This window comes from Polyodon spathula, chromosome 21 (genome assembly GCF_017654505.1).
Source record: "Polyodon spathula isolate WHYD16114869_AA chromosome 21, ASM1765450v1, whole genome shotgun sequence".
Taxonomy (NCBI): domain Eukaryota; kingdom Metazoa; phylum Chordata; class Actinopteri; order Acipenseriformes; family Polyodontidae; genus Polyodon; species Polyodon spathula.
The window spans coordinates 28,671,777-28,693,352 of NC_054554.1; the positions used below are offsets into that span (position 1 = coordinate 28,671,777).

General features: G+C 38.7%; 3 protein-coding genes across 4 annotated transcripts in view; 2 read left to right on the top strand and 1 right to left on the bottom strand.

Moving 5' to 3' along the window:
* The window catches only part of stx8 (syntaxin 8), a 40,159-nt gene extending 35,338 nt beyond the window's left edge, over window positions 1–4,821 (bottom strand). The window contains exons 1-4 of the mRNA XM_041221799.1: window positions 4,738–4,821; window positions 4,114–4,213; window positions 3,499–3,593; window positions 2,908–3,018 (exon numbers count right to left, since the gene is read on the bottom strand). Coding sequence (XP_041077733.1) covers window positions 2,908–3,018; window positions 3,499–3,593; window positions 4,114–4,213; window positions 4,738–4,754 — 323 coding nt within the window. The 5' untranslated portion in view covers window positions 4,755–4,821. The remainder of the gene's footprint in view (window positions 1–2,907; window positions 3,019–3,498; window positions 3,594–4,113; window positions 4,214–4,737) is intronic.
* A 946-nt stretch (window positions 4,822–5,767) lies between these two features.
* Window positions 5,768–11,872, top strand: LOC121296022 (TBC1 domain family member 24-like). The gene is made up of 7 exons (XM_041221159.1): window positions 5,768–6,023; window positions 6,528–7,560; window positions 7,831–7,989; window positions 9,569–9,632; window positions 9,833–9,928; window positions 10,090–10,378; window positions 10,907–11,872. Exons 1-7 carry the CDS (start codon window positions 5,888–5,890, stop codon window positions 11,068–11,070), a joined length of 1,941 nt encoding a protein of 646 aa, XP_041077093.1. The 5' UTR covers window positions 5,768–5,887; the 3' UTR covers window positions 11,071–11,872.
* A 473-nt stretch (window positions 11,873–12,345) lies between these two features.
* Window positions 12,346–21,474, top strand: cfap52 (cilia and flagella associated protein 52). Of its 2 annotated transcripts, none has more exons than XM_041221279.1 (14): window positions 12,346–12,469; window positions 13,318–13,517; window positions 14,021–14,157; window positions 14,309–14,437; window positions 14,558–14,657; window positions 14,995–15,111; window positions 15,477–15,577; window positions 16,040–16,210; window positions 16,884–17,032; window positions 17,418–17,563; window positions 18,325–18,476; window positions 18,580–18,682; window positions 20,301–20,412; window positions 20,565–21,099. In XM_041221279.1, exons 1-14 carry the CDS (start codon window positions 12,406–12,408, stop codon window positions 20,600–20,602), a joined length of 1,719 nt encoding a protein of 572 aa, XP_041077213.1. In that variant the 5' UTR covers window positions 12,346–12,405; the 3' UTR covers window positions 20,603–21,099. The 2 variants fall into 2 exon arrangements, with proteins under 2 accessions (XP_041077213.1, XP_041077212.1); XM_041221278.1 differs by lacking the exon at window positions 20,565–21,099 and adding an exon at window positions 21,111–21,474 and having other exon boundaries at window positions 12,348–12,469.
* The last annotated feature ends 102 nt before the right edge of the window (window positions 21,475–21,576 follow it).

Below are 21,576 nucleotides of genomic sequence, written 5' to 3' on the forward strand. Positions count from 1 at the left end.
ACCGACAAAAAAGTAGTTAATCTACAAAAAAAATTTTTATTTATAGTTGTATTTTTTTTTTTTAATTATTTATTTATTATTATACGCCAAGCGAGGACGAGGTTTTAATATAGTATTGCAGTCTTGTAAAAACTGATTTAGCATGGGACAAAAACTACAATACAATAGTAATTTACAAAATAAAATAGAAAAGAGAACACACCAGTGTCGCACAAACTATACACATGTATAGTAAACATATCTAACTAATTCCTTTTGTGAGAGCCCAGAAATGTGAGGCAATTTGTGCTACTGTCTCTCTTCTTCAATAGTGGGCTATTAATCAGCCTCAAGCCCTGACAAGCGGGTCTCCAGCCAGCAGTAATCCTTCCAACATGTTTGGTAACTATCTTACGCGGGACAGGTCCTTCCTTCCTCTTGCCTCTGATCTTGCGACATTAGTGGTGTGAAGATTAAAGTTTATCCAATTAACCACCCACTGGCTCTGCCAAGTTAATCAAGCAAATCTCTGAAAACCGTCACAGAACACCGACAAGCGCAGATAGCTTCTGATTTTAAGCGGCAGATTTAACTAATTACAAGGTTTGGCTGTTTGCTCAAATATAAAAGAGAAGGGGGGAGGCTTCAAATCAGAGTGCCATGTCCTTTTGTTTAACTAGACGATAATCTTACAAGCTCATATTGTTTCACCGGGAAATCTTATCTAACATATACAGGCCTACAGTATATATAAATGAAAAAAGCCCCAAATAACTTAGATTACCCAAGCAGGGCTAATTCCCCAGACAAAGACCACACATTCAGGTGTTTTTTCCATTCAAAATTATGTTCTGCAAGACTGCTTTAAAACTGCAAGGTCATATGAGAAGTGCGGTGTACTTAACGATTCAGCTTAAAGCGAAGACAAACACAGACAAATGCATGTGCGATTCATCCATTAGATTAAAACTCCTTTACAGTGGAGCTGCATCCCCAGGCTTATCCCCTTCTTAAAAAAATCTATTTAAAAAATAAAATGAACGTCAATAATAAATATAGATTTGAAAACCATTTCTGTTTCACGGCTGCTTCTTGCTCAGTCCTTGCTTTGTGCAAATGAAATGCTCTGCTGTGCTTTTCTGTTGTGGAAATGTCTGACTCTCCAGATTTAACGTGCTGTTGGGTTTTATTGTTTTTGGTAGCATTTTACATTCAGAATGTAATGATAATTTATGGAAGCGTTTTACCGCCCACATTTGATGCAAGTGGTAGCCTTAAAAGTCTTTGACCATAATACTGTACAAGAGTTGCCATGCAACTGTTAGTGTCTAAAAAGCCAAGTAGTGATTTTAGATCCAAAGTTTAAGTTGGCTGTGTTACCGTTTGCAATCACAAAGTCAAATACTCTTCTAGCAGATAGGAAGTTATAACTAAACTGCCTTCATTCCGAACAGAGCAGAGAGACTTCACCAGTGTACAGGGAATCTTCCAGCACAAAGCACAGGGAGGCCCTTCCGCTTGCTATACTAGATAAGGAACAGGGGCAGTTTGCTGTACTTATTGTACAGGAAATCATCGAGGCCCTAATTCTGAAACTGCAAACTTTAAGAAAGTGGGTATGACTCGCTTCAAAAACACATTAACAACAAAAACTCTGCAGCAACCAAGGGGACCATATACATTATGGTATAAGGCTAACACGAGGTTCTGGAAACAGATGAACTCACTGATCTGGGGAGCATATCAAGCTAAACGGCCTCCCAGCTTTGCCTTGCGATAGAAAAAATCCTCCATGGCAAGGTTTATTTACTTTTGTTATTACCTTTATATTTTGGTAAAATGTATGTGTTTGGCTTTCCATTGTGCCAACAAATGATGCCAACAATACCAACAATACTTCCTATGCCTTCTAATTCTAGGTAAGCTGGGTTGGCAGTGTCTTGCACAGTCAAAAACGAGTTACTCTGTTTGGTAGCTGCTGTACTAAGATGTTACTTGGATTAACAGTAATCTGTGCACAGGTGGATAAAGTCGGCAGAGTCGGGTTCTTTATTTTTAGTGACTTTTAAAAGGATGTGCACTCAGTGAAGAGTGTTAAGTATAAACTAAAGATTCGTTTTTTCTCATAGCCCCACTGCCAACTGCTCATTTCCAGGATGTGCCAAGCATTTGATCAGCACAGCAGGACGTTAAATGAATGAAATAATTCAAAAGCCATCTCGTTTGAAAAGCTAAATGAACTTCCTACAGCCAAACGGGTCGGGTCAGGTCAAACAGAACAGAATAGCTGCCAGTTTCTTCAGTCTGCCCTTGAATCTGCCCACTTTATTGACTTGTTTTCTGATGCTGAAACATGTGTGATCATGGTGATCACTTCTGACAACTCACTACATAAAAAAAGGGTTGCAGTTTCTGATTCCTTTCCAGAAATGTTCTGTTGTACCCAAGTTGTCTGACTTTGAGGATTAAAAAAAGGAGGGGTTAAGATGATGTCACAAAACCACTGTATTTAATTAAGAAAAAGGTTACATTGGCTTCAAATAAAAGTATATAAAGTATCTGAAGTATTACACACAAAAAAAAAGGTTTAAACAAATGTGTTGTTCAACAAGCAGTTGCACGAAATTGGGCAATAACAAAACCTTTTGTTAGAACCTTGAATAAGAAGAAACTTGCCAGCTGCATACACACACATTCACAAGACAGGGGATCAAGGATCACGGCAATTTTGTCCTTCCCCAGTCGCCAATTTAAACAGTTGCTTAGAGTTTGCATTTCTTCCCCATTCACCAACACGCAAGGAAAAAAAGCTGAGCCAAGAATAGATTGGTTAAATACTCATTCTTGGTTCTCCATATGCCATCGATTCTGCTAGCATACCTCAATGCTGACTGTTGCAGTGGTTATGTACAGCACATGGCTAATTACCTTGAGAGCTCTGGCTCCGTGCCATCATTCTTAAAAGTCGCTTGCAGTTGTTTTTCTCGTGTAAGAAGTTCATCCACTAAATTCTGCCTCCTGTCTGCTTCCGATTGCATTCTGGCGAGTTTTTCATTAAGGCAAGATACAGCACATTGTTGGGTTTTTTTTGCATAGTCAGGAAAAATACTAGATGGGAAGCAAGTGCAGTGTTAGATAAACACACACACACACACACACACACACATATATATATATATATATATATATATATATATATATATATATATATATATATATATATATATATATATATTAGGGGAAAAAAGCAGAAGCCTAAATAATATTTCAAATTCCTGGTAAGAATGGAATCACAGATCTTTACTGAAGAGAATGACGGACTGTTCAATTAAACATAAATATCTATATTTTCTTCTTCTTCTGCTTTGATGCAGTTTAATGTTAATCTGATTTCTTGAGAAATACTGACATGGGCTGCAATAGACAGCATACTTTCTTTGATTAAACATGAATCAAGAATAAGCCCGAGCTGTACTTGTTCAATAATAATGACTGGTACGAAATTATTTGAAAGGATACATGTGTCGAGTGGATATAGATCTGAGCAAGGACTCCCTCAGCTGGGTGATCTGCTGCTTCAGTCTCTGAAGAGATGCTCGCAGAGTCATGTTGATCTGGAAACACACGAAAACACACACTATATATATGAGAAAGAGATATGTACAACATATCGAAACATTGGGCAGCTGGCTCTTTGAGCTAATATATATATATATATATATATATATATATATATATATATATATATATATATATATATATATATATATATATACACAATATATATGTAGTCTTATATATATCTATATATATATATATATATATATATATATATATATATATCTATATATATATATGTATACATATATACACACACACACAATACAATATATACAATGCGTGTGTGTGGACAAAAGCGCTTACTAATGCCCTGGGGATTCTTACATTATTGTAGTCCAGAGTTCCATGCATTTGGTGTGCAATTTGTGGATGAAAAAAGTTATCTCCTGTCTGACCGAACCAGAGGGCAGTCTGGTGTCAATCTCAGATAAAAGAGGTTAGAGAAACTGTCCACCTTGCTTCTATGTGATGGCTTGGATAAACGAGCCCCTGACTACACCTGTAGTAATGTACCTTGGCAGGATTCCCCTCCGTCCTTTGCTGTCTGTTCCGCTCATGAATATTCTCAGCGATTTCCTGGGCAAGACGACAAGTGGCATCATAATTTTGTAACCTGTGTAAAGCAGAAGTTGAAGGATTTTACAACAAAGAAACAAGCACCACAGAGCGATAGAACCGTGCAGGCAGAGGCACCAAAAGCATCTGGATTCCGATTTTACTGTGCGCTTAATTATCCACTGTGTATAAGAACATAAGAAAGCTTACAAACGACAGGAGGCCATTCAACGTGCTATGCTTTCAACATTTTTGCTTAACCACTCTCGGAGACAGGAGGGAAAGGTCCCACGCAAAAAAAAAAAAAAAAACATTACATTACATATACAAAACATTGACCAGAACTCTTTTTCTATCTTGTGTACAGTCAGATTAATGGAATGTATTCTTTTGTTACTGCACTATCCTATAATAATTTTCAGTTTCGTTACTGTACCAAGCAAAAACAATGTTGTTGAAGTAATATTGGTTACATTCCACATACACGCTATAGTTTTCCTATTATTATTATTATTATTAGTAGTAGTAGTAGTAGTAGTATTATTATTATATTATTATTATTATTATTATTATTATTATTACCACGGGTCCTGAGACATTGCGTTTGCTGTTTTCTGATAGCAAAGCCTTGGTCTGTTTCAACTTCCTGTTTGCTTTCTGTGTCACATGAGCTATCACAGGCAGCCGGTGAGGGACAAACATTCCAAGGGAGACGCGCATACGTGACAACTTTAACCATTGGAAACTTTAACGGCATCATAATAATAATAATAATAATAATAATAATAATAATAATAATAATAATAATAATTTATGGAAAAAAGTCTGTGACAAGTGATTTACATCCGCTCAGGACAGGTACAGTTTAGTAGATGCACACTGTTTAACAATTAAAGACAAACACTTGACAGTCATTAAGGACGTTGTGTAATAAGGTCCCTTTTTTTTTTTTTTTTTTTTTTTTTTTGTTTTGTTTTGTTTTTTGTTTTTTTGTTTTTTTGTTCTTTTTTAAGCCACAATAGAGAACCATTATATTTGACTGTAAACCATACTACAGTGAAGGCAATACGGACCACTGCAAACACCTAGACCTTTACAAATCACTTTATTCCATCACAGATTGTGTCTGGCGGTCTGATTTTTATTCTTTTCTTTTATAGCACGGATTGTAGGCAGTTTAGATGTGGGTAAATATGTGCATATACCACTATATAATATTTCTACAATCTTCAAAATACAACAAAAAAGCTGCCATTAACTTAGGTGGCTGTGTTAATTATCTCCCCACTTTGGGAAACGTTGTTTTAGACTATTTTGTAATTATATAGTAAGTAGTGATAGCGGGAGATAAATATTGTCCCTATAAAAAAAAAATGTTAAACTGTTTTTCTCACGTTATTTGTTGTTGGCACACAGAACAGAGATATTATCCAGCTTTTTCTAGCCATCTAAATGGCGTGATGACGAAGAGAAGGGGTTGTTTCTATTGTAAACAGTTGTGTGTGGTTGTGTGTGTGTGCGTGGATGTCTGTGTACACACACACAACTGGACTATTTACTTTTAACATCGTGACATCACATGACCTCAAGGCAGGGGTAGCAGCATTGCCCTTGATCAAAATCTGTAAACACAAAGTGAGAGTCACGTTTTTGCACAGCTTTTAAGAAAAGCAGTTCACGTCTGTTATTCAAAATATCGATCACACTGCATGGGACTCCCAGCATACAGACAATGAATATTCCTGAAATAAATATTCCAGATGTTCCGAACATTGCTGGGGGGATGCGGGCCAGGTCCGCGACCTTCACCGCCAGACAGAGATCCAACTCCAGCTACAGCACAGACGGGACTACAGGCATTCTCCCTGGTAAGGCACTCGGAACAATTATATACCTGTCGAGTATACATCAGGGTAATACGGTATATTATTTTAGAATGCACGTTGCCATTGTATATTCATAGTATTTGAATGTAAATAATAGTGTGTTGCTCTTATTTAGGTTTTGAGTTTTTAAAGCATTGTTATATGTCTATATACTTATATATATAAGTATATATATATATATATATATATATATATATATATATATATATATATATATATATATATATATATATATAGTATATCATATATATAGAAAGGGAGCTGTTTAGAAAAAAACATGTTGTGGTGTATGACTTCATAATTGAATGATGTCATTTCTCATGACACAATTGAAGATCAACATTCTTTACTTGTCAGAAAAAAACTTTTAACAACTTGGATTTTGGTTTGTCACAGGTGACCTCCATAATACATAAAAAGCGTCGGGCATCCACAATTAATTTTGTAAAGGGCTATAGTACATTTTTCACCCATTTTTTTTTCTAGGGTTCAGAAGGCACTCCATTAGCATTCCAGTGCTTGTCATATCAGATTCTGACCATTATGATGTGGGCACATCTTCTGGGCTGAAATATGGGAAGTTTGTTGACTGGGAAAAAATGCCAGCTGTGTCTTCCAAGAGCTGCATGGAGCCCCTACCCAGTGATCCGAAGGTACTGAAGAGCATGGCCAGGGCAGGTTGCTGGTCAAAGAACCACACTGTACGGGCCAAGGCCTACAACCACATCATCAGAAGCATACGTTGCCGAGCAGTCACCCCCGATGACGCTGTCTACCGGGACATATCAGGGAAGCTGTTCGGGCAGAAGAAGGTGAGCACTCATCCTTTCCCACAATTCATGAAAGAAAGCCAGATCCCCATGTACTGTCTCAACAAGGGTGGGCTCAACGCGGTCAAGAAGGTCCTCGTCTGCCTTGAGAACCAGTTCCCCGACATCACATACTGCCCAGTACTCCCTGCCATCGTGTCTCTGCTCCTCCATTACAGTGAAGACGAAGCAGAGTGCTTTCAGAATGCTTGCAAGCTCATAGCTTGCAATGACCCAGACATGCACTACGTAGACCAAACCTTCCTTGCTTACCAGTCCTCTTGCATGACTTTTGGGGACTTGGCCAAGAAGTACTGCCACGGCGCCCACAAGCTTATAGCAACCACGGACCACAATCGCGTCTCGGTCTACTCGGAGTGGATGATGTGGCTCTTCGGTGGCCTCCCTTTTGAGTACGCCACTCGGGTGTTCGATGTCTACCTTCTGGAAGGCTTCAAAGTGCTCTACCGGGTCGCGCTTGCACTACTCAAGCAGTACAGAGTCTCGGTGACATCCAGGGAGTCGGAGATCACTGATCTTCAGCAGGACATCCAGAGCTTCGTGGCCAGCATCGCGCACCACCTGACAGTGGACAAGTTTCTTGAAAAGGCCTTTAGCATCCGGCTGTTCTCAGGCAAAGAAATCAGCCTCCTACAGATAGCCAACAGGAAGGCACTGGCACAGAAGGGCATCACCCACACCCAAAGGAGGTAGGAGTTAGCACTTTACAACACCAGAAAAGTTGTCTAAGTGCATTTTCACAACTTAGAAAGCACTTCTTTCAGTGGGTTTACATTCCAGATCTTAAGCTGTGGGGGAGCTCCTTGACACCTGCTAGCCACTGTCAATCTGGGAAACTATTACTACATTTCCATGCATAAAGAAATTGATTCTTTTTAGAACTGATGGTTTTGAAACTGAAAAGCACTGTTAAGAATTGGAGTCCCTGTAGTAGTTTATTAACAATCCTTTTCCCACAGGCAGTCTGTGCACATGGCGATAGACCTTCAACGCTTCAGCTCTGGCGTTGTGACTGCGCAGGAGATGCGTATCATCTGGTCCTGGATCCCAGAGAGATTCGCCCTCTTCCATCCCACCCTGCTCTTCACCACCAGCGAGCACGGCTACAGCCTGCAGACGTAAGCAGATATCAAACCCATACAGAGTCTGAACCCTTTCCCAAGCCCTGTACTCTTCTAATACCCACTAGTGAAATGCACAGCACAACCACAATGAAAAGATATCCTTTCCACCATTGGATAGGAGCCCCTACCTGTGTCCCTTTGTAAAAGCACCTCCAGGCAGGACAAATATTAGACAGTCCTTATAGGTCAGAAGTAACATAAGCATTTGTTGCTGGTCAAAACATGTTTACTTCAGTCAGCATGCCTATAATGGCAGAAAACAAACCAGAATGTCACATGAAACCTGTTTTGTGCAATAACAGCCTCATTGTTGAGTAATGGTGCTGTTTAACAAGCTTTACTATTTACACAGTATGCAGGAGCACCAGTTTATTGTTTGTGTCAAAGTAAAAACCTACATTTATATTCAAGATTGTATAGTGTATGTCCTTGATCTCTAGCACAGAGTTTCATTGTCAATACAGACATGCCATGAGAATCAACAGGAGGCTATATTATATAATACAGGACCTCCAGTTTACTCTGTATAGGGTGAAAACACAGATATAGCCCTGCAATAATACAGAAACATGGAAAGATTTTGTTGGAACATAAATATGTTAAGAATGGGTGGAAAATGGAAAGGTAATGCATGCTTTACAACCACCAGTTTAGTGGATCTCTCCACAATAGCGTCTACAAAACACCTATTGTGACACGCAAAGTGGACATTGGCAAAGGTTGAGAAGTTAATGGCCTCCCACAACTAGGGGTCGTCGGGAGGGGGTCACCGGGGCAGGAGGTCTGAGGAACGGAGCACATGGAAACTGTTCTAGAGAGGGACCGAAAAAAGGGGGGACTTCTCTCTGATCTTTACATTCGAGCTTCAAGGAATGCACGTTGTCTTTTAAAAAATGGCAAGTAATAAGCTGGTAAATGGTTCTTTTGTCTCACTGCTGCTGACAGTATTTTAAAAATGTCAAAACCTCCACTTAATAGCTTTAGCTACACTATTACTCATTCAGCAAGGAATTAATAGGCCACTCTATTTAAAAAAAAAAAAAAACGATTATATTCCTGAGGTTTTTGTGAATTATTATTGCTTCCAGCTGTGAGTGAACAGCTTGTTAAAAGCAGGGGAGGTCTAACCCTGACGTGACCTTTATTCAGACACAATTATATATGAAGTAACACATACATTTTGGTAAGTAAACAGTGATTCGTGACAAGTGTTTGTATTAAACCTTGAATGTTGGCTGGAAATGGTAGTTTATCATATACTTAAGTAATATTCAGGTAAACTACATATGATCCTATATCGTACTCTGTTTACAAAATGGACTGCCGTAAGCCTGAAATGTTTTTGTTGATGACAATCCTGACGTTTACAGCACTCTGCAAGACTCTGAAAAAGCCTTTCCTAATTAGAACAGTTAACATTTCTTATTATCTTGATTTTTTGCTCTGCTTCACTTTGGATGTAAAGTGTGTGGCAATTATGATGCTCCTGTATTTTGAAGATGTTTAATAAGCATGCACCATCTTGAGGATTTTGAAAGAACAACAGCTGTTTGAATTGAGTTCCCTCCCATAGGTTGTACTCGCGTGTTGAAGGTTATGAGCCCACGGTGCTTCTGTTCAAGACCCTGGATGAAGAGGTGAGTTAAGGATGAACGAGAAACATTTTAAAGTTTGATATGTTTTGGTTATTAGGAAAACTAAGAGCAGCACCTTCTGTTTCAACAAATCACGATATATCAATAGAATAACAGTGTAGCTATATGTCACAAGTTTACTCTGCAAATGTACCCTTCTCTGCCCAGTGTTTTGACCTGTCTCGTCCTGTTTTGACCTGCAGGTGTCTGGAGCCTTCCTCTCGTCAGACTGGAGTGAGAGAAATAAAAATGGTGGGAAAGACAGCTTTTTTGGGACTGGAGAATGCTTTGTTTTTACTGTAAGCACTTCTCAGATAATTCCACCTTAACTTCAAACTAAAATATCAATAGCATCAGAGCTTTAAAGATCTGCACCCAATAAACAAACAACATATGCGCCATCTAGTGCTAAGGCTATGTCAATGCAGTTAATATTTTCCATGGTTCTTTTCTTCTTCAGCTGCGTCCTGAGATGGAAAGGTATGAGTGGATGACATTGCACCCTGTTGAGTCTGTATCAGAGGAAGAGTTTCCCAAGGCACGTCTGCGCTCTCGCTCCTTCACACCCTCGGGCTCCCGGCCTGATACCTCCGCCTCCTCTCTCTCCACCGCAGGGACCAGCCAGGACAGCAGCCTCTTAACTGTGCCCCTCACAGAGCCTCGGCCAGCTCACTTCCGCTCCGTGCCACACCTTCCCACCAAAACAGCCTCCATGTTCATGGCCGGAAGCAGAGATGGGATCATCATAGGTATGCAAGCTTGATTTTAATAAGCCCTGTCATTAGGCAAAAAGAGCAACAGCAAAAAGCTATTTTGAAATGAAATTAATAATTTAATTTACAGCAATTTCATTATTATTATTTTTTTTGCAATGGGGTCCTAGTAACTTCTACTACTTGCATCAGGGGCGCCCCTTCCACTTCTGGTCTTTGTTCCAACCCTGCTCTGAATTGTTTAATTGAACTAATTAAGCCTTCATCCAGAACCTGAAGTAGTTCATTTTAATTTTATCTGTAAAGCCTGGAGTAGAATGGCCTTCCAGGAACTGTGATTGGACAGCCCTGACTTACACCTTTAACATTTTTTTTAATTCTGGATATTAACATTATTCACCTGAAAAATGATCTGAGAAACATGTTTGTTTAAAGCCTTTCTTTCTTGTTTTGTGTTTGTTTTTAAAGAATACAGTGCTTAATTGTATTTTCCTCTCTCTGCTTTGGGCACCCTTACGAAACGCCCCATGTATTGCTCACAGCAGTTCTCTTTATCTCCCGCAGGGGGCGGTGGAGGGCAGGCTCTGTATATTGATGGGGATCTGCACCGTGGGAGTACGCAGCACTGTGACACCTTCAATAACCCCCCTCTCTGCAAGGAGAGCTTCCAAATTCAGCTGCTTGAAGTCTGGGGCATCCACAGCTCTGTACAAAACACTGTGTGCTGAAATCTGTGCTGTTATAATAGCAGTAAAATTGGGTCTCTCTGGCGATATTAGAGGACACCTAAATGTTTTAAAAACAAACCGCATGCTTCAAATAAAGAAAAGGAACAAAACCATTTTGCTTGACTTAGCTGACCATGAATGTATTTGCTTCTGTTTAGAACTAACTAGAACCAAATTTTCTTTTCGCATGTATTGCATAATGATACCATGGTGGGATGGAAAAGAGATTTGATTCAATCCGCTAGCGTAGTGCCTCTATTTCTGACACTCTTAAATGCAACCTGTCCCAAGTGAAGCTTCTTAACACCCCTAGTCAATAGGCATTACGTGTGAAGTGGTAGGAGTTCCATAATTACTCATTCGTCTCCTGTAGGAGGAGGAAGCAGCCCTGGGGTAAATGCCAATGTGGGAACTGGTACACACGCTGCCGCTGATCAGCCTGTTGAAAGTACATTGTTGTGTTGTTTCCTTTCTGTAGGCGCTTGCTCAAGTAAGTGTCTAAACCTCTCACGTGAAAGGCAGTTGATGCTAGAGCTTGTTTTGCTATTCCACATCATTTTGTTTTACGCTACCGACGACCCTGCATTAGGTAGAGGTACCAAGTGGGGCTCGGGTTTGTCATTGCCTGTGTATATCTTATAAAAGCCCACCCCCGTGTTTTTCTTATAGGGTTAATAATTTTCGTGTCAGCAGGTTGAAAAGAGCTATGTAGTAACTGTTAGTCGCCCTGGATAAGTGTGTCTGCTAAGAAATAAATAATAATAGTAATAATAATAATAATAATAATAATAATAATAATAATAATAATAATAATAATTGCCCAAAATCTATTTTTGTAATATGTTCCTCAAATAAAAAATGTTGAAGGCTATCACTGCAATTCAAAAATCACTTTGGGATTCAAAGCCTTAATGTTGACTGCATGTTTAATTTTGTGAAATCGTTAATTGGATTAACTGCAAACTGATTTTTTCTTTTGTTTTTTGTTAAATCCATTAAAAAGGTTTATTACAAATGTCCCTGTCTCTTCTTTCCGTGATGTAAACAAATAGGGTTATGTGATTGGACATTACACAAAACGGGTACAGTTTTGTAAAAGCTGTGGATAGTTGGAAACCTTTTTAACTTTAATTAAGTCAAACCGGACGTACACTCAGTGACAGACTCGTGAGATCCAAACGCGCATGTCAGGAGCAGACGTTTGCGCTTTTAATGTCACTGCGCAGGTTGGATAGTGGTCTCCTAGCAACAGTTGCAAACAAAACGCTCTGTTGCTAGGCTACATCCCGAATGAGCACAGAAACTTTTTTGTTGTTGTTTTACTGGCATTAAAACATGGCTGGAGAAAGTCATGCTACGGTACCACAGCTAGAACTGGAATCCGTCATTGGATTTAATGGTAAGGGCGTTTTCTCCAAAAAAACAGGCTTTGTTTTGAATATCTTGCTGGTAAGGAACAACGTTTTGTAGTTTGGGATTAATAATAATAATAATTCTAAAAAGACAAAACAAGTTTTACTTCTGTAATTAGTTTTATATTCTGAAAATGATTATATGTTGCAGCTTATATAAAATAAATACACGAGAGTGAAATTTGTATGGCTTTCAAAAAAAATAAATAAATAATTAAATTAAACTTTTAAATTTTAGTAAATTACATGTTCCTATCAGCAGGATTTGCACTGATTCAGCTGCTGCTAGTAGCTGCACAAAACAAATTCTTAATATAACCAGTCATTTCACTTTCTCTGAACGTAAAGTTAATAAAATAGAAGTGTTTCTCTCTCTTCAGCCCTGAAGTTAAACTACGGGCAGCAGTATTTTGGGGGCTTCTTACTGGAGGCAGAATTTGTACTGGTAATAGTCGTTGATGGGTGAAATGGTCGAGTATCAGTCCAGAGATGATAGACAAAGAGATGGACCTTTTATTGGACTAGCTGAAAACAAATTAAATCACAAGCTTTCAAGCCCTCAGAGGTATCCTCTTCAGGTGAAAATGAAAAAGAAACCCCCAAAAGACAGCTGCCAATAGATTTTCCACTGGAAGTTACCACTTTGATTTTGAAAACCATACAGCCTATATCATAGTCCAGGACAAAGAATGGAAAACAAACTAGAGTTAGATAGAAATGGGTGTAATTGTTATTGCTGTGGTTGTGATGATGATGATGATGATGATGATGATTTTTGGAAGGGTCCCATTTGATCCATGTGAATTATTTTAATTCCCCCCCCTGCTGTTCCCAGGACGGGTCCCCAGTGGGTTGAATGTGCACCCAGACCGAGAGCACCTCGTTTACCCGCTGGGATGCACCATCATCATCCAGGCACTGAGAAACCGCAAGCAGGAGTTCCTGCACGGACACACCAACAATGTCTCCTGTGTCACTGTATCCAGAAGTGGCCAATACATTGCTTCTGGACAAGTCACTTTCATGGGCTTCAAGGTAAGAATAGACTGTAAAACAGCAGCTCAGATAAACCTGCTGTGTATAGAGTACTACCCTGTATTTACCAGGCTTTAAATATTTGTAGGGTTATTGTTCCATGTTAATTCTAATGGTAGCCTAATGGCAACGGGGGCACACACCTTTAGGGTGTGCATATTATGCAGATTGTTCATCTAATTGTGATGTTACACCATCCTTACTGCAAAATACTGAGTTACTGAGTAGAATTAAATACTGCACTATATCCTAAACTGCAGTTTTTCAGGACAGACCATTTTTCCATTGGCACCTTCAATAGACTTAAGACTACCAGTAGATGTGACTCTCCACACAGTTAATGGAGGGTAGTTATTTATTTATTTTTTTTATAGCGCATTTTCCTATCTGTTATTAGTACGTATATGATACGTATATACGTATATATAACAGATGTTGTCACCCTTCTTCTGCCAAAGAGATTTGAAATCTTTGCTTGTATTTTCATATCATTATCACCGCAGGCTGATATTATCATCTGGGATTATTCCAAGCGAGAGATCCATGCCAGGCTGACCCTGCACAAAGCTAAAGTGGAAGCGTTGGCATTCTCCCCGAACGACCTCTACCTGGTGTCTCTCGGAGGCCAGGACGATGGCAGGTGATCTATATTGACAAGATTAACATTACACTTTTCAATCCGGCCTTCTTTCATTATATTCTGTGACTTCATTATGTTATGTAGCAAGATTGTCGACATTAGCCTTTGTTTTGTAACTGTATTGCTTTATTGTATTTTGTTTGTCTTTTAGTGTTGTTGTGTGGAATGTAGCTAAGGGGGAGGCAGTCTGTGGCAGCCCTGCTTCAGCTCCCAGTGCTGGAAACTGCCTGACTGTAAAATTTTCCAATAACAATGATGCCATCTTTATAACAGCTGGAAAGTAAGTATTACGTGCACAGACTGACATTGTTTTCGTTTTTTTTATCCACAAAGTAACAATGAATAATGTCCTACTTGTACATGGATTCCTGTAACAGTTTTCATACTTTCCTTCACACAGAAGCACACTCCGTGTCTGGGACTTGGATCTTCCAAACAGAAAAATCCACCCCACAGAATGCCAAACCGGACAGCTGAAAAGGATTGTCACGTGCCTTGAGGTAATATTAGTAACTTCTAAACTAACGCAGTTCTCCAGTTTAAGATGACAAGCTGTTATTGCTCAATACCGTTAAATGAACTTTGTTTTTTATATGATTCATCTGAAGTGGGATTTGTTGCTGAAAGCAAGTTCTGTGTGTTCATGAAAAACAGTAAAATGTTCATTCAAAAGAGATTTCTAAGCAAAAACATGAATTTAAAAAATCCTACAGCGCAATAGAGTACTGCTATGTTTATCTATTTCAGATATTGGCTGCCCTAGAATAAAGAAGTCAAGAAACTGGTTTGCAAAATGTTATTTTTTTTGTACGTTTAACGTTCTGATTTTTTTTGCAGGTATCAGATGATGACAGTTTCTTCTTCTGCGGAACATCCAGTGGAGATATTCTTACAATAAACCTGAAAACCAAGCTTCTTAATAGCTGTGCACCTCAGAAGAAGAAATTCAGTCTGGTGAGTAAACCGTTCGATACGGCAAAGCACGTGTGACGATCATAAAGCAGGTCACTTTTGCAGGATATTACATGGCTTTGATTCTACGAGATGTGCAGGGACAGCTTCAGCTATTTATATTCATTTTCAAGGAATCTCAAAATAGGACCATTTTCATGCCTCTTACAGAACACTTCCAATGGGAAAGAGAATTACATTATTCAAATGCATATAAAAATGAATTCATACGCCATATTAGAATCAGTAACTGCATGTACAGCATTTTCTATGGGAATATTTTTGTATTATTAGTTGCTTGCAGATCAAGAGGTGGAAAAAGCGTCTGCTTTTTATTTGCCAACAAAAACATCTGTTCTTTTCCGCAGGGGGTGACTGCGCTGAAGACACTGAAAACAGGAGACTTGCTTGTTGGATCTGGAGATGGAGTAGTTTCTCTTTGCAAAGGAACACCTTTTAAAGCAATAAAGTAAGCTTGTGGGCATATCAAAAGGCTAATTGTATTTATGTCTTTGTAAATTAAGTTCTAAATTCCCATATGCCAAGTACTGTTGTATGTGTCTAGTGTTGGAGCACTAAGTATGTGGATATCTGACGAGAGATATTTTGTAGTTTTTTTTTTTTTTTTTTTTTTTTTTACATTCTGTATGTCTTCAATGAGCCACTGTACAAGTTAGCTCCATCTTTTGTTATTCACCAAAGCATAGTGGATATATTTTCCAAGCTTCATGAAAATGATTTTCTCATATCAGATTAAGAAGACCAAACCTACATGTCCCTTTTGCAAATGTATATATGTTTGCATAAAATGTATTGTTTTGAAATTAGACTTATTTGTTGATTTCTTCTTTCATTTCTACGGTGTGTGAATACAATGAAAATACCTTCTTTTTTTATTAAGTCTTCATTTACCTTTTTTTGTATGTCCTAGACAAGTTGAGCTGGTAGGTGGTGTGACTTCAATCTCGCTTAGAGGACAAGGGCATCAGTTCTTTACTGGTTCTGAAGCTGCACAGATTTATCGGTTTAACTACACAGACTTTAAAGAAGAACTAGTCAGCACATGCCACAACGAAGCTGTTCATGATATTTCCTTCCCTTTGTAAGTATCATTAATAATAATAAAAGATATGTACACATTACTGTTTAAGATGTGTAATTAACTTTTGGACCACAAGGTGGAGTCATGGAATACAAAAATAAAATACAAAGTTTCTTTCATTTTTTAAATAATTTATAACAGGCTGCAAAGACCCTTTGTAATTACTGTTAGAAAGTTGGAGGCTTTTGTTAGTTTCTAAGAAGTTTAAATTATATCATTAATTATGTAGATATTTGCAGTATTAGGAGATAATAAGCAAAAAAAAAAGGCAGAAGCCCTTTGTATAACGAACCTTGGGACGTTGTTTCAAGCACTCAAGAATCCAATATGAGCATTGCTTTGTAACCAGAGTTTCTAAGTGTTTGGTGGGTCTACCTCTCATCAAGCTGAGAGCTGATTTCTTGCACATTCTTTGCTTTGTCAGGCACTAGAGCGATGATTGCAAGGCAGAGTACATTCGCAACTTGATTAAAGATAGCCACTGAACACTCACAAACAAATTATGTCATTAAATCAGACAAAAAAAATCTGTTATTACTTAATTTAATCTGTTTATGTAGACTGATTGGTTTAAGCATTTCAAATTTTTGTCATTGGATTTCTGAGTGAAATTCTAAGTATAGCTGTTGCTAAGAGGTTCCGGTGGGGATGTGATTCCTAATATCTTTCGCAGTGGCACTTCAGAGCTCTTTGCGACATGTTCCAAGAACGATATTCGAGTGTGGCATACTGACACCTGCAAGGAGCTGCTGCGTATCACAGTGCCCAACATGACCTGCCACGCCGTGGAGTTCATGCAGGATGGAAAGAGCATTATCAGCGGTGAGTAGAGTCGTCTCTCATTGTTATACAATGTTTCATTAAAGCACTTCCAGAATGTTCTTTTTATTTATTCTTTTTCTATTGCTTTTGCTGAAACAAGCCAGCATGGTATTTCCTTTAGATTGTGCATGTTTATTATTTATAGCGTGACTTGTATTGGTGTCAGTGTTTCCTTGCAGAACCAATGACATGCATTCCATTCCCAATGGTCCCCATCATCCCAGCTGCATGACAAGTATTAAGACATGCTTTATTAGTTGAACTGGAGCATTCTTTTTTTTAGTATTGTGTCTTTTGTTCCAAGACGATATTACAAACTGGACAATAAAAAAAAAGTAATTTCTTCTGTGTGGGATAATGAGTACCTGTCTGGATTTCCCCATAGCTTGGAATGATGGGAAGATCCGTGTTTTTACCCCAGAGAGCGGCAAACTAATATACGCCATCAACAACGCTCACAGCATGGGAGTGACTGCCATCGCTGCCACCAGTGACTGTAAAAAGATTATAAGTGGAGGGGGAGAGGGACAGGTAAAGCACATGTAGAGCAAAGAGAGTGCGCTGTACCAGCCTGGCAGCAAGCTGTGTGTGTGTGTGTGTGTGTATGTGTCTGTGTTATTTAGTTAACTATGCACGACTTTTCAGTAGTGATTACACAGGCGCAAGCTGTCAAGATTGGTTTATAATGGTACATGAAACTGTAAAGATAAAATGTTTTATGTGCATTTCATTATGACATTCAGACTGCAAAATGTAGGTGTCTCCCCAAAGTGTAGATGTCATCCCAAAAACAGTGTGGTGCAGGAAATGTGCAAGCTGGCTTGCGCTGAAAATATCCAAACAATTGAATTGTGTTTAAAAAACCAAACATGCGAGCTCAGTGGCAGAGACGGCTACAGGAGAAAGCCAAAGAATGGTTTCTACCACTGCAATGTGCATACTGCAGACAGAGAAATGAGAAGCCAGATTGCCTGCAAGCAATGTCTTCACATCAAATATTCTATTTTGAAGGGAATTCAGAACAGCATTCCATTCAATGCATTCCATGATTATGTATTTGCCCAACTTTTAATTTGCCTATCTGTCTAGGATTCTGTTTGGCGTATTTGTGACATTTTTATTTCCTTTGATTGATAGCACTATGACTCACAGGTAAAAACATGTTTCTTTTTGCATGGTATTGCATGTTATTGATGTATTTGATTATATTTAATTGAGTGGTGGCTCCTGCCTTGTTTTGCCTTTGTTTTGTTTTGTTTTGTTTTTGTCATCCATCCTTTTTATTTTTGTAGGTGAGAGTTTGGGAAATTGGCAAAGGCTTCCAGAGGCTAATAGAAGCAATGAAGGAACACAAATCTTCTGTGTCCTGTATAAAAGTGAAGAGGAACAACACAGAGTGTGTCACTGCTAGTTCAGATGGGACTTGTATTATCTGGGATCTGGTGTATGTAAAACGTTTCTTTTGTGAACAAGTGTTTAAGAAAAAAACTAACTTTCCCAGATCGAATTTTTTACTCTGTTTTCCTTTTTTTTTTCTTCTTAAATAGGCGATTTGTGAGGAATCACATGGTCCTGTCGAATACGTTATTCAGATGCGTTTGTTACCACACAGAGGAGTTTCAGATAATCACCAGTGGCTCAGACAGAAAGGTGAGGGTCTGGATAGTGCTTTCTGTAGCATTTCCTATTGCATTGCTTAATGAAATTACTGTGTGCCCCTTTTATAAAATGCAATACAATCATTTATTTAGCAGACACCTTTATCCAAGGTGACTTACAGAGACTAGGGTGTGTGAACTATGCATCAGCTGCAGAGTCACTTACAACAACATCTCACCCAAAAGACAGAGCACAAGGAGGTTAAGTGACTTGGGATTTGAACCAGGAACCTCCTGGTTACAAGCCCTTTTCATTCACCAGCAGACCACACATATCATTAAAATGGACTAGTTCTGAGCCATACATCATTCATATATACTGAACAATATTGTATGCAGTACTACTGCAAAGTGGAAACTCTAATGCATTTATAGCTAAACATATTGCAGATTTGCATTTTACCTAAATGCAGCATGCTGTAGTATACTGCTTTTTTTTAAACCACTGAAAATCCTGCAGCTTCCAAGCTCTTGTGTTTAAAATCTCTATTGTATCCCTGCAAATCCTATTTCTCCATCTTGTTAGTGTTTTGCTGTTTCTCAATCTCCTGGTCTTAATTCTGTGATTAGGCTTGTCCATCTGTTCCCTGTTCCCTGTTTTTTTTTTTTTTCACACCCAAAAATGAATTAGAGGTAGTGCTGTGTTGTTGTTTGTGCATTTTAGTTTCAGGTTCAGTTAACTGGCTCCTTTGTTTCTAAATCTACCCTAAAGTAAAAACAAAAAAAAAAAAGATTTTGTTTTTTTCTTATAAAACAACAGCATTTGCCATTAGATTGAAGACTGACTTCAGGATTCTGATGAAAAAAATATACTATTATTTACTAGTAGTATAACGTATTTACTAGTATTTTGCTAATGTGTTTTGGGTCGATACCAACACAGCAGTCATTGAAATGAAGGTGTGCTGGGAGTTTCTCTTCAGCTTCTTCTTCAGTGCAAACCCAAGGCATCCTGATTCTTAATCAGCAGAGGAGAGTGATTCTGAGTCATTGTATGCCATCAAGCCAACAGCTGATGTTTTGTTTTTGTACGGCTCTCCAGTGTTACTATTTTAGCAGCTTACATGTTTGTGGATAATAACTGCTCAGAGATTTCACAAGTTTTCAGATATATTCAGAAATGTAGCTGCGGTTCCTTTAAAAGTTTGTTGGCACAGTCTCTTTCCCCTGAGCACCTTTTTCATATGCAAGATATAAAAACATATATTCATTTGTCTCGACATGTACTGACTGTGTAAGTCCATTGTGGTGAACACGATCATTTATCACAAATATTCTCCAAACCCGATCATGTAGACCTTTCTGATTGTTTTTATGTAATCCAGTAAGCTCTTGAATATATGTACAAATGTATCCGTTTTCAGTTTTTAATCGCTGCTGGTTGGCAAATCTGATTAATCTACTGTAGCAGAACCCATACAGTCCAGTCTGTGGTTATGAGGACACTCTGTATGGGTTGATCTGAAATCCCTGGTAGCATATTGAGGGTGTACCCTCTAATCTCAGGATGAAGCAACACAGATAATGATTTTAATAATGCTGATGTTCTTTCCTGGGCCCTCGCAGCACCATCAGTCACTGTTAAGAATGTCATTGTTTTTTGTGTATAGATTGGATACTGGGAGGTCTTTGATGGCTCAGCAATTAGAGAACTCGAGGGCTCCCTGTCTGGATCCATTAACGGCATGGACATCTCGCCTGACGGCACGCACTTTGTTACTGGTAAGAGGCAGAGTCTTTAACATCGAGGTCATTGATATTAGAGTACAGATCCTGTCATCGCTCGTAATCGTAATGCACTTCATCGAGCTTCACATCTAATTTTTATTTCTCTCCCTCCTCTCCTTCCTCACCTGTTCCATGTGCTTGATCAGACCAGGACAGAGACTTCACAAGCAACAGGAAAACATGACCTAGGCTGTAAAATGCATTGATTTTGATGTTATAACATTGAAAGGGCATTTAGAAATTTCAGGCATCAGTAGACATGCTTGTTTTGTGATAGGTCGAGTCTTTTTTGGTAGACTGTGAGAGTGTTTCTTTGATGTTATAAAGCTGTGAACATCGTATAGGGACTTCTTGTGGCATCGTCTTTTATGAATAAATCGTTATCCCGCTCTGCAGTGCTCTATGGGTGTCAGTTATACTCAAATGATGTGCTTACCCCTATCTCAAAGCAACCCAGAAACCTAAAAAAGTATTTCCCTTATCGCTTTAAAAATGTATTTAAATTCATTTTTTTAACACCTCACAAGCCCACGCAGAAAATATTAGTATGTCTTGTAAAATGTTATCAGTACACAGAAGGCTCTGGGAGAACGTACAGGTAGCAGATTATTATTATTTTTTTTGTATAAAACTGAATATGCTTGTGGGACACTGCAGTGTTAAGCACAGTACGTTTCTTCCCTGGTTCCCAGGTGGTGATGACAAGCTGGTTAAGGTGTGGGGGTACAACGAAGGAGAGGTGACACATGTTGGCATTGGCCACAGTGGCAGCATCACCCGCATAAAGGTGTGTCCCAATGCCAGATCCATCATCAGCATCAGTGCCGATGGGGCCATTCTCCGGTGGAAATATCCCCTCCTGAGCTGAACAGGGAGCTGCAGCAGTGCAGAGCACTACCACCCCCGCTCTCACTGCTGGAAACCCCTAGAGCTCACAACATTATTTAATAGCATCTCCACAAAAGCTGTTCTGCATGTGACAGCTGTGTTTTATTTTGTGTAACTTATTGACTATATTGATTGTTTTAGTTGTTCAATAATAAATATCCTGTAGATAATTAAATAATACTTTGTGTCTTTATCGACGAGTTCAGTTTCAATCTTGTCCAAACCTAGTCTCAATGAATTATGTAAAAACTACAATCACAGCTTGCTTCT

Coding starts and splice junctions, on each gene's coding strand:
- LOC121296022 (XM_041221159.1), top strand. CDS start 5,888: ATGAATATTCCTGAAATAAATATTCCAGATGTTCCGAACATTGCTGGG. Junction 6,024..6,527: donor GACTACAGGCATTCTCCCTG/GTAAGGCACTCG, acceptor TTTTTTTTCTAG/GGTTCAGAAGGCACTCCATT. Junction 10,379..10,906: donor CAGAGATGGGATCATCATAG/GTATGCAAGCTT, acceptor TATCTCCCGCAG/GGGGCGGTGGAGGGCAGGCT.
- cfap52 (XM_041221278.1), top strand. CDS start 12,406: ATGGCTGGAGAAAGTCATGCTACGGTACCACAGCTAGAACTGGAATCC. Junction 13,518..14,020: donor TCACTTTCATGGGCTTCAAG/GTAAGAATAGAC, acceptor TTATCACCGCAG/GCTGATATTATCATCTGGGA. Junction 14,438..14,557: donor ATCTTTATAACAGCTGGAAA/GTAAGTATTACG, acceptor TCCTTCACACAG/AAGCACACTCCGTGTCTGGG.